Below are 12,817 nucleotides of genomic sequence, written 5' to 3'. Positions count from 1 at the left end.
AAAACCAGAATGGTTTATATAGTGGCAACAATTTCTAGTATTGTCACTACAAATATATAGTGACACTATTTTGACAACTATTGTCAAAATAGTGATAACAATTTTAAAGACTATAAGATCTATGATCAATATAATGACTGTCCCTCATTATGGGGAACTAATGACAAAATATACTATTAATTTTTTTTTTGAAAACTAAAAGCTTTATTAAAAATTAAAATAATATTTTATTTTTTACTGTAAAGACTATTTTAAAGGCTATTTTAAACAGTTATTTAAAAAATATTTTGAATTCTAAATTTTCTCCCTCTTTCCTTCACTTCTCTCTTCCCTAAGATAGTAAGCAATTTGATATAGATTATATATGTACAACCATACAAAACTTATTTCCATATTAGTCATGCTGTGAAAGAAGATGCAGACCAATATTGTATCTAGGATATACTGCAACATATCCAACATATAAAATATACTATTAATTTAACGAAAGAGAGATAATGGATTTTGAGTACAGAATCAGACATGTATATGTTTTTGTATACAGATGTTGAGGAAATTTGTTTTGCTTTACCATGATTATTAGTTCCAGGAAATTTGTTTTCCTTTTCTCTTTTTGGTTGGGATGTTGGGATGAGGTTGGGATGAGAGGGAAAGAAAATAAATTCTTGTTAACTAAAAAGCATTTTAATATGGGTTGTACTACAGTTTTGGAATGCACTTTCAGATAAGTCCATGTATTGTAGTATTGTTTAATTATTTTACTTTGTTACAAGAGAGCTCCACATAGTGTGGGTACTCTAAATAATTGTAATTTTAAAAAAACAAAAAAAATCTGTAATACTTTTAAAAGAAATTATTTCAAATATAACAAAGATTTTATGCAATTGTGATATATACAAGGGAGACAACTTGTTGGAAGTATACATAAGATAGTGATTTTTTTATTCAAAATAAAATGCTTCTTTAGTCAATAAACAAGGTCTGTTCCTTAAAAAAAAAAAGGTTAAACGACACATTTTTGTACTCATGATTGGTCTTTAGGCATCTTGACCATGCATACATTCAATATCATCAGCAGTCTTAGTTATATATGGCTTTTGTCCGAATGCCAGATGATCACTGTAAAAATGACTTTAGAAAAAGCTACTATTATTTTAGAGTGAACTTTAGTGATAGAGATAAAGAGAGGGGAGAACAAATAACAGAAAAGATAAACTGTTAAGCTTTTAATAGTCAGGTAAGACATTTAAAGTAGTTATGATAGGTTTTTTAAAATCTATTGTTCTGTTTGTAGTTATTATAGAATAATAGACAATAAAATTCAATAGACAATAAAAAACTATAGAATAGTTATTATAAAAGTAGCAAAGACAACATTTATAACTGTTTGAATATATGAGATGAAGAAAAGTGTTGAGCCAAAGAAAATATTGAGAAACTGGAAGACTCATAGGAAAATTTGATAAAGACTTCTGTTTTGGATTTACTGATTTTGAGATCTTTCCAGGATATCCAGGTTGAATGCAGTGATAATACTGGACAGAAACTAGGGCTGAAGATGTGTGTGTGTGTGTAGATACATCTGTAAGTCTTCTGTTTAGGTCATAATTATTTAAATTCATGGGAGTTGATGAAATCACCAAAAGAGTATATAGAAAAGAGAAGGCCCTGGACTAAACACAGAACTTTCTGGTCCTTCCAGCTTTAAATCTTGTAAACACTGGCTTTATTTTATATTGATTTAGTCACAGTATCATAGTACTCAGGACTCAGAGTTGCTGTAGTTCAATCCTTTCATCGTGCATATGAATAAATCAAGACCCAAAGAAATGAGTGCCTTGACAGAGATTATACTAGTAATAAGTAGCAGTTAGAACTGAAATCTATATCTTCTGGACATAGTGTTCATTTCCCTCATAACTATGCTGATTACTTTGGCAGTCAGGTAAAATAGAGACTTTTACAATAGTTCTGGAGACAAGAACTGGAAGGGAGGAAGTGTAAGGGATATTGTGGAGATAGAATCGATCATGTTTGGCAATTATGACTTGAGAGGAGTGGGAGAAACAGAGGAGTCAAGTTTTGAACCAGAACTATATATTTAAACTGAAGGTAGTAGTCTAGTTCCACTAGAAATGGAAGGGGAAATAGGAAAACAAGCACATTTATTTACATGGGCAAGATAATTAATTTGTGCAAGGATTTTAAATGGATCCAAGGAATAAGATATCACATCATTGTTGTCTATTAACGTGTATTTCTTTGGCTATATTAGCTCCTTTGGAATATACCTATACATTCCCCCAAAATCTATAGGATTATAATTTCTTAGTATTTAAACACAATTGGTGAGTTATCATTGTTGAGATATGGTTGAGGTAGCTATTTTCATCAGTTATAATTTGTCTATTATATGTGGAGAACAGGAATTCTTAGATCCAGTGTAGCTTGTTAGTACTTATAACCAAGTCATAGTTATATGCTAAGAAAAAAGGAATGAATATTTTAATGCTTTTCTTTTTTTTAAACAAAGCATTTCTTATGCTTATTAGTTGGTCTAACTACAGTGTTACTCTAGACAAACTGAGACTTGGGAAAGATCTTAACTCAAAAAGACCAAAGCCATCTCTAGTCCTCGTCTGTATTTGGCCGCCCAATTGACTATGAAGGAAAAAGTGAGGCTGGTGACTTTCCACAGTCCTCACTCACTTAAATCCCTTTCACTTGCATGCTAGCATTATTTCCCTAATGTCATAGTCCTCTTTGAGAATGAAGGACAAACAACAATTTTCTATGTACATGCAACAAATTGAAATGAATAAACAGTCCCTAAGATCCATTAGAGGGACCAAGCTTGTATTTATTAAGAGATCCCTAAGAGTAGGAAGCTTTTGTTTGACTATTGTCCCTATTCAATGAATCTATGCAGATATATCACATTAAAAGAGTAAGAAGAGTAGTTTAACTATTTTATACAGAAACCGAAAGTCAACATGCACATTGAGCCATTGTCTCAAACATAAAGTCTGCAAAGGCTCTGCAATAAAGTTAAAAATAGCTAGTCTTTCCTCTGATCCTGTTGTCACATATTTGTGACATGAGCTGCGGTTAATTGAATGAGTTACAATATAAGTCCACTTCTAAGAGAAACAGAAAGAAAAGAATGTGATTGCATGTGTGGGTGCATATGGAAATATTTTCTAGGCCAAGGGTTTTTAACCTTTTTTTGTGCTGTGGATTCTTTTGTAGCTTTGTAAAAACCTATAGGCGTCTCAGAAAAGTGTTTTTAAATACTTAAAGAACATAAGATTACAAAAGAAACCAATTATGAATTATAATTGTCAAAATGTTTAGAAAACAGTTTTCACAGGTTAAAAATCCTTGATTTAAAAGAATATCACAAGGTAAATTCAAAAGTAACAGATGGGAAATGGGTACCTAATGAGATCCATTTTGAAGTAGGATCAGCCTTGATATGGATATAGGTTTAAGTTTTTTTATAAAAGTGGCACATGATTTTTTATTTCCTTCTCAGGTTATTTTTACCTTATTTCTAAGTTCGATTTTTCTTGTGCAGCAAAATAATTGTATGGGTATGTATACATATATTGTATTTAATATATACTTTAACATATTTAACATGTACTGGTCAACCTGCCACTGAGGGGGAGGGGGGATAGGGAGAAGAAGGGGAAAAGTTAGGAACAAAAGGTTTTGCAAGGGATCAGTGCTGAAAAATTACCCATGCATATATCTTGTAAATAAAAAGCTATAATAAAAATAAAATAGAATAAAATAAAAGTGGCAAATGAATAATTTTAAAAATCTTGTGGGAAGGGGAATTCTGTCCCCAAATATAGAAATAATAGCTACAGTTTCTCCAGGTGAAAAATCTAATTATTTCTTCAGACTGCGTTTGAAATGGGTCAAGAGAAATGGCAGTATTTGGCTAGGTTTATCTGATTAAATGTTTCTAATGGCAATTTTTCGTGTTTGTCTTTCTTTCATAGGCAGAGGATGAATTTACCCTGCATGTATGACCAATGTAAACATATGCTAGTTGTGTCCAATGAATTACAAAGGCTTCAGGTTTCTTATGAAGAATATCTCTGCATGAAAACTCTATTACTTCTCTCTTCAGGTAGGTCAGGCTCTTACCTGATACTAAGTAGCTGTTTCATATAACTGTATTCCATTCAAAGACATTATAAAATAAGGCACTAGACTTGGAATAAGGAAGTCCTGAGTTCAAATTCTGCCTCAAACATTTACTAACTTGTGATCCTGAGCAAGTCACTTAACTTCTAACTATAAAAACTCTAATATTATTTTGAAATTCAAATAAGATAACATTTGTAAAGTGCCTTATAAATAGTAAATCTACATAAATGCTAAATATCGTCATCATTATCATTATTGTTGTTGTTCCATTGAGTGTCAGCTGTATGTGAAATTGCTTCATTTGTAATCTTCACTACTAAATTGTGAATAATAATACCTAAAAAATTACATATCTATATACACACATACATACATACATACATATGGAGAGAGAGACAGACAGAGAGACAGACAGAGAGACAGACACTAACTATATAAATATTAGTTTTCTTGGATCTTCAATTACCTAGATAAATATTGAACAAAAGAGTATATATATCTAATGTATCTGTATGATTCCTCTTATTTTCTGGATTTCTGAACTTTCCAGGCTGCCATATACAAAAGGAAAAGAATCTATCTTGAGCCTGCAGCATATCACCTAGATAAAAAAACATTATAGTTCTAAAGTCAACTTATTGCTGCATCTGTTACATAAGATCAAGTACAAAGGGCAACATGAGGACTCTAGAAGGGAGACTCCTCCCATCCTATATTTACACATGCGCACACACACACACACACACACACACACACACACACACACACTCTCTACTATATGTTAATGCAGTTGAGCTTAATTCTCAGAACTGGTCTAAAGAAACCTCATCTTTTCATGTCAACCATAAGCAAGTGACTGTGAAGCAATAAAGCTCCAAGGCAGTCAGACAAATAAGTTACCTCTTCCCTTTCAGAACATCAACTTCTGTCTGATCCATAAGAACCTACACACATAAGGCAGACACTATTCAGGGTTTTGACTAGACAAAGCATTGGCTTTCTATGTCACGCTACCACCATGTAACAAGTTATAGGCTATATAACTTGGGACACCCAGAGGAGAATTGGATTCTCCCTTCTGACACTCATCCACTTCTCCATTTATTGTGAACAGTACAGAGAACATTTGGGAATATCACTGCACAAAAATACTTCCTAACCCATCAAAATGAGAACTTCCATGAATGATCTGCATGGCCCAATGGGAATATTTGCCAGAATCCAGCAACAGCTCCTCATGTTCTCTTTGTCTCAAAACCAAGGGCTTTCCAGAAAATCCATTTAATAAAATAATAGCATTTATGTTTAGAATGACTTTTGTCACTCATATCAGAGAAAAAGGTGAAACTAATTTTAAAGCCACAAAAGTGTAAATGGAATATTCTATTTAGTTTTGCTTTTTTACCATGTTCTACCTGTGAACTGCTAGAGAAAGAATTTTTTTCAGATACCTGCAGGGTTAATCTCAGACATTGTACTTAGAGTTAATAGTCTCTCTAGTTTGTTGAGATTATTTTCAAAGTATATCTTACAATATCCCTTCTTTGCAAATTCCAGTTTAGATTAAGGGGTAGTTCATGTAAAATAAACATTTGAGGGAAAATAATAATTCCGTTCCTTGTATTTATTACCATTGAATAGGACACAGCCCAGCACTATGAAAATACAAAAAAAAAAAAAAAAAAAAAGACAATCCTTGCCCTTATAAAACAAGTCCATTAGGAAGAAGACACACAAAGAGGTGTAATACCAACCATTGCAAAGAAAGAACCTTAGATTTGGACTTAGAAGATCTGAGTTAAATCTCATGTCCGTCATTTCCTAGTTCTGTGCCCTCCAACAAGCCTTCCAATCTGGAAATTAGATGGAATATTTATATTGCCTATGATACAGAGCCAACATGAAGATCCCAACCAGAATTAGGATCTAAAACATTTGATACATCAGTCATGAAGTATAGTCCTTTATAAAATGCAACCAAGATCTGCTGCCCTGAGATGAGACAGGCATTCCTTATCCTCAAAGACACCATTACTTGGACTTTATTTCAGGATATGTCATCTCACTTGGTACCTATTGTAGACTATGTAGAAGCTACATCTGAGAGATTGTGTTCCGCCAAAAGGGGAGGAGACACAAAAAAGTATAAAAAAGTACTATAGGCATTAGTTACTTTCAAGAAAAGACCATATACATTTAATAAGAGATTGCAGAAGAAATGATCTTCTGTTGTATCACAGGGTAGTATTCTTGACAGATGGTTACCCTGCGTCTGCTGACTCCTGGTCCAAAGTAGCTTCTACTCCATCATCGCCAGTGTTTCTGGCAATACCTTGATAATGATTACACCAACCCACAGAAAATAAAATACTATTGGTTTCATATGTAAATAGAATTTATAGCCAAATAGTAACAGAATTTTATTCACATTCACCTCCTGAACATACTATTCCTTTTCTCAGAAGAAGGTAGAAACCTCAAGAGTCCTCTGAGCATCTAACCATCTCTCTTGGGCTTTTGTTCATTTTACTGAGTTCAGATCATTGATCTTGGCCATTTGAGCACTATTTCCAAATAGGCCCCTTCTGTTTTATCCTCAGTGAGCCAAATCTGCTACCCACATGCTTCAAGACAATCGATTATTACTAGATTTTCTCTCTTCACAACACATACTTTGAAGATGCTTCTCACTTTTGTTGTTCGCCACAATTCTTTCATTTAGTTACTTCCAACATGGCTTCATAGACATTCCCAAATGATTCTGTCTCAACAAAAGCATATGTTAGTGCTGTATAGGATAATCTCAACTTGTTCCAAATAACATACTTATAGTCAGGGTAGACATGTTGTTCTGGAGTATTTCACTCACCAGCCATCATAACACCATGTGAAAGGATTTTTAATACTTCATCCTAATCTCCATCATCAAGAGGCATTTCCTTTTTTGCTTTTTCAGTTCCCAAGGAAGGTTTGAAGAGCCAGTCACTCTTTGATGAGATTAGAATGACTTACATCAAAGAGCTGGGGAAAGCCATAGTCAAGAGGGAAGGAAACTCAAGTCAGAACTGGCAGCGATTTTATCAGCTGACTAAACTTCTGGACTCCATGCATGAGGTGAGTTTTTTATTTTCTCTGCAACTTTAATCATCACATTGGGGTTTTATGTCTTAATTTTTGAAAGCCATCTATTTAGAATAGTCAGTATAGTAATAGTGGCACATGTTTCTAGGTGACATCAGGAATTATCATGAAACAAAGGCAACAGATTACTCTTCCCAATCCAGGCAACTCATTTCATTCCAAACACGTATTAAGCACCTGCTATAGGCACTTAGTGACAAAATGATGAAAACATAAATGCATCTTTGTCCTCTCAAGAACTGACATTCTTCTGGAAGGGATATAATTTGTATACAAATATTTATTTGGATTTTTTAAGGGTTACTAAATAAAATATAGGATTTGAGGCAGGAGGATAACAAGGGAGATCAAGGGAAGCTTTGTGGAATAGGTGACATTTGATCTGAGGCTTGAAGAAAGACAAGGATTCTAAAGGGAAGTAAATGAGGAAGGACATGAGATTGGGGCCAACTTGTGCCCATGCACAAAGGTGGAAAGTGAAGTTTTAGGTTCAAGAAACAATTGGTAGTCCCATTTACCTGGAATGTAGTAAAGTTCACAATGGTGAGTCCTATGGAATGAGTCAACAATAATTATTCTTACAGAAATGGAAACAGCTGGCACTGTTTTCCATTCTGCTGTTCTGTATTCTCCTATTGACTTCCAATCCATCCAGCTTAAATGCTCTAAGACAACTTGAAATATATCATATGTAATTATTTGCTCACTGAATTCTTCTAGTTTTCCTTTTTTAGGAATTGGGGTAGAACTGTAAAAAACAAGAAAGAAGGATTGTTGCTTGCAAATACATTACAGTTCTGCAAGCATGCTTCTTTGGACATCACTTTTACCTGATTCATTCTCTTCTCCTTTTAGATAGTTGAAAACCTTCTGAATTATTGCTTCCAAACGTTTTTGGATAAGACCATGAGCATCGAGTTCCCGGAGATGTTGGCTGAAATCATCAGTAATCAGATACCAAAATACTCAAATGGAAATATCAAAAAACTGCTCTTTCATCAGAAGTGACTGCCTTAATACAAAAGGTTGCCTTAAAGAAGTCAGATTTATAGACTGGTTCATTTTGTCCTTGTGGCGGCGTTCCTTCTGCAATTATGCACTACATGTGGTTTCTAGAGGGCCAAGACTCGGACATGGACATGGTTGCTTTGAAACAACGGGAGCAGCAGTAGGGAGAAAGGAAGTGAAATAAGTCATTTTGTAAATCCTGGAAATTAGACATGTCATCCTGGGACAGACCTTCCCAGTGGACAAAAGATGGCACCGTAATTCCTGCTGCCAGGAATCTGTATCATGAACATTCTACTAGTGATTTTCCACAATTGGTTGGATATGTGTTTTCTAGAACTTTTTTTGATCGTGTTTTTCTTTTTTTTTTTTCCTTCCCTTCTCCCCCTGTATAGTTAAGATAGCCTTTTGATTTATGCATGGTAACCTGAAAAAAGTTTACAAATGTATGCCAGAAAAGGGAAGTTGTGCCTTTTATAGCTATAACTGTCCGGTTTTAGCAATTTCCTTTACCTTTATATTCAGTGAACTTGGCCTGCCCATTTTTCTTACATCATTTTTGTATTCGAGTTGCCTGTTGTACAGCTGTCTGTTTCAGGTGGGCGCCCGGTTCACAGCTTTCCTAAATAAACGCTAACCATTATTCTTCTGCGCGAAAATGGGTTGGTGCTTCTACCCCGAGAGCTTTTTGCTCTCAGGAGACCACAAACAAAATTTTCTCAGACCTCAAGAGTCTTTACCAGTTATCACCCTATTGCTTTACAAGATATATCTACACATCTACATAGCAAATAGATATAGTTCCATCTGGTAATTAACTGGTACATGTCACCCAGTCTGGTGGCCTGCTCAATAAGCTATGAATAAGCTATGGTAAATAGATAGTAACTTCTAGAAGTGGCCTGATCACACCGGTATGATAGAGTGAAAATCACAGGAGCAAGATCCCAAACACACGGGTTCTAATTTCTGCCAGCTCTGATGTTCTTCAGGCCTCTTTCCTCATCAGGGTGTAAGAGAATAAGTCCCTAGAAAGATGGCAAGGAAGTGAGTTTTGAATCTTGTTCAGGGATCCTTTTATGAAAGAATATTGACCTTCAGGGTTTCAGAACAGCTCAGAGAAGTTTTTCAGTCATAACTGGACAGTGTTTGTTCTTAAAACCAGTGCTGCCCCTTCCTAAATTTTACTTAAGTCAATTTTATTCGGATTTTAAAAGGCTCAATTTGCTGAACCACAAAATCAAATCAAACAAAAAAACTGGCTAGACACCTATTTTCACATTCCCATCTCACACCAGTTGGTCCCTGTCTCCTGGGGTATAGGAGACCCTCAGCTATGAATTTTTGTGATTTCTGATCGTATTGTCAGACTTTTGTGTTTGTGAGGCTTACACATCCCTTCCTCTTCACTTTCTCTTGTGCCATAAACTTGACAAGGGGTCTTGTGAATCTCTCCTCCTCACTATGGGTGATCATTTTAGAAGATTTAGAAGCTGTAGTAGCCCTTTCTGTGTGCACCTTACCAACTTTCTGTAAACTCAAAACTTAACCTATTTACTGAGCCACAACAAGAATTGATTTTTATTCAGTGGCCAAATTATTTGTGTAATAGAAACTGAAAAAAAAAATCTAATATTAAAAATATGAAACTTCTAATATATTTTTATATTTAGTTCTACTTTCAGATATACATATATATAAATATATATCATATTGGTATTCACTAATCCAGGAAGGGAAGGGCTACTGCAGCTTTACATGCAATTTATTCAAGTGATTGTAAAATAGCTTGTATAGTGTATAATAAGAATGAATTTTTAGATGACAGATTGTTTTATCATGACATGTTCTATATTTTTCATAGGATTCAGAGAAATGCAGAAGGATAATCTAAACGATTTATAGTATGTGTGTGTGTTTATATAGTTGGCAGTCCATAGATGGGAAGAGAGGGACTGAGGAGGCAATCCTACATGTGGCCATTTTGCTTGGGCCATATCCCATCAAATTGAGAATAGCATCATCCCATTAACCTGGAATTCCAATCACTTTTCTTTTTCAGACAGTGAATCTGTTATCCCTACATGTTGGTTTGTCCTCCTGCTGAAAAAAAGAAAGAAAGGAAGGAATGGAGAGAGAGAGAGCAAGCGGGGGATAAAAAGAATGGCTCTTAGATATGTAGGGCACTGGCCAATAGCAGGGTTACTTTCACATACAGCCTCTCATACAGCTTAGCAAAAACAGTGGCTTAAGAAGCTTGGCAATAATAATGCACACAGGTACCAGCAATATGTATATATACTGCAAAACAACACAGGTCATTCACAATACACTACTTCTTTTCTATCCTATGGCAAAACTTCACTTCCCATTAAAATAAGGGATTAAGTGAGACTTTTCTTGGATAGCTTTTGAATGCTATAAGCTTCAGTATTTGATATGTCTTTGCTTTTATTTTTTTTTTTTTAAATGGAGTAATCACTTGTTTTTTTTTCAAATGCACGATAAAAGGGAAAGCTTCTTTCCTTATGGCCAGGATTCAAGTGTTACTCTTAAGATATTTTTCACCTAGCTGGAGGGGAAGTTTTACAGTGCCTCAGAAATAATATTTTAAGATTCATGATAGCGTTAGGTTTCAAAACCTGTTCCAGGAAAAGAAATCTCTGCTTAGAGAATGTGGTCAACACTCATTTGCTCCCAAGTTTATGAAATGTCACGTACTGACAGTCTCTGTGGAAAAGTCCTACTGACAGTTGTGAGATTGCCATAACTGGGGAAAGAATGGCACCCACCCTTTTGGGATTAATACAAATGTAAACAGATAACAGTTTTAACTAGGTCAATGTGCATGGGCTGCAATTGTGGATCTTGTACAAAAGTTAGACCAGGTGCTACTTGCAGACAGCCTTCATTCTGCCGCTAGTATTTAACTATTCACACCTTTTTAAAGTTGTTATTCATTTTAATGTGAGTTGCAGGCATGTGTGTCCCATACATGAAAAATGCTTCCAGTGATAGCTCAAAAATGTGATTCTTCTTTGGTGACTTTATGATGTGATATTGAGTACCACAGAGATAGAGCGAGGTAACTGGGCAACATGGAAACAAAATTCTGTGGCCTCCTAGTATCTGTTATTCTCCTTCTATCTTAGCAGGGAGATAGAAAGGTAATTGGCTTACAAAAGTAAGACAGAAAATCCATACTGCCCAACTTCTCATCCATGAAACTCTGTATCACCTCCCTTTAGGGGCAAACCCAAAAGAAACTCCTATCCAAAGAAGGAAGAAGAGCCAGCAATTGGTTTGTGGCAATGGAATTAGCATAGAATGAGATTCAAAAATGAAATCTAACCTTGCTATAAATAGCACTTCAAAAAAAAAACCTTCTCCCCTTCACAGAGACAGTCCTCAACTGTCCCTAAATCTACAGGTTTAATTAAACATGCCTTCTGAAAAACTTGTCTTGATAACCCCATAGGCTGTAAAAACATTAGTATAATTGAGTTCCTTTGCTTTGATAAAGGGATATGATCTTGTCAAGTCACCAAAAAAAGGTTGTAGATATTAGTTATAATGTGTGTTTCATCAGCCTGTTTCCAGCATGAGTACAGTGGAGGGAAAGGAGAGAAGGACAAGGAGAATACATTAAACAGTATTTTAAATGGCACAACTGTCATCCAAAACCAGGCACGTATTCCAGGTCTCAGTGCATCAGTGGCTATTGATGTGCTGAGACAAGAGCCTCATTTTTAGGAAAGAAATAGAGTCTCTTTCAAAGAAGGATTTCGCTTTCTGATGAAAGGCTGTGTGTATGAAAATAGCCCCCTTAGATATTTTACCTTGCTTAACCACATATAGATTCAAGTGTGTCGATATTCTATTTTGTATATTAAACAAAAGCTATGTAAGGGGAAAGATCTATATTATACTGTGTATGGCATTATTAAAAAGCTTTTTCATTATTTTTTATCACAGTAATTTTAAAATGTGTAAAAATAATTAAAACCAGTGACTCCTGTTTAAAAAAAATATATAAAAGTTGTAGTTTTTTATCCATGCTGAATAATTCTGTAGTAAAGAAAAAATAATTCTGTAGTAAAACGTGTCTTTTTCATCCACTCAGTGCAATGGTGGATTGTAAAATCTCGTGTGGAAATGTTTAACTTTTATTTTTCATTTTAATTCGCCGTCCCAGTAATATCACCCCACACGTTTGTACAGAATTGGCAGTAAATGGTAGTCATTTACAGCTATGCCAAATCATGGCCAGAAATCATAATAAAAACTTGCTTTTTCCATCAAGTGACTCCACAATGCTTTTTGGTAGTGCTTTGACTAGACACCTGTACTCACATCTGTTTTCCCATTTCCCAGTATAGGGGGAAATCAACCATGAGGTTTCCTTTTCCTGCCTTCCCTTTCATAACCACCTCCCCTACTTTGTTCAGTTTGGAAGGCAGTAACCCCAGAAATTAAAATCAAAGGGGAAAAGGAAAGATCCTTTTTT

The 12,817-nt window shown here is 34.9% G+C and overlaps 1 protein-coding gene across 2 annotated transcripts in view; it reads left to right on the top strand.

The window, feature by feature from the left end:
• The window catches only part of NR3C1 (nuclear receptor subfamily 3 group C member 1), a 131,121-nt gene extending 118,509 nt beyond the window's left edge, over positions 1–12,612 (top strand). For both annotated transcript variants that reach the window (XM_051978636.1, XM_051978637.1), the window contains exons 7-9: positions 4,011–4,141; positions 7,118–7,275; positions 8,158–12,612. In XM_051978636.1, coding sequence (XP_051834596.1) covers positions 4,011–4,141; positions 7,118–7,275; positions 8,158–8,310 — 442 coding nt within the window. In that variant the 3' untranslated portion in view covers positions 8,311–12,612. The remainder of the gene's footprint in view (positions 1–4,010; positions 4,142–7,117; positions 7,276–8,157) is intronic.
• The last annotated feature ends 205 nt before the right edge of the window (positions 12,613–12,817 follow it).

Source organism: Antechinus flavipes, chromosome 2, assembly GCF_016432865.1.
Source record: "Antechinus flavipes isolate AdamAnt ecotype Samford, QLD, Australia chromosome 2, AdamAnt_v2, whole genome shotgun sequence".
NCBI classification, from domain to species: Eukaryota; Metazoa; Chordata; class Mammalia; order Dasyuromorphia; family Dasyuridae; genus Antechinus; species Antechinus flavipes.
This window is presented reverse-complemented; position numbering and strand designations above follow the sequence as displayed.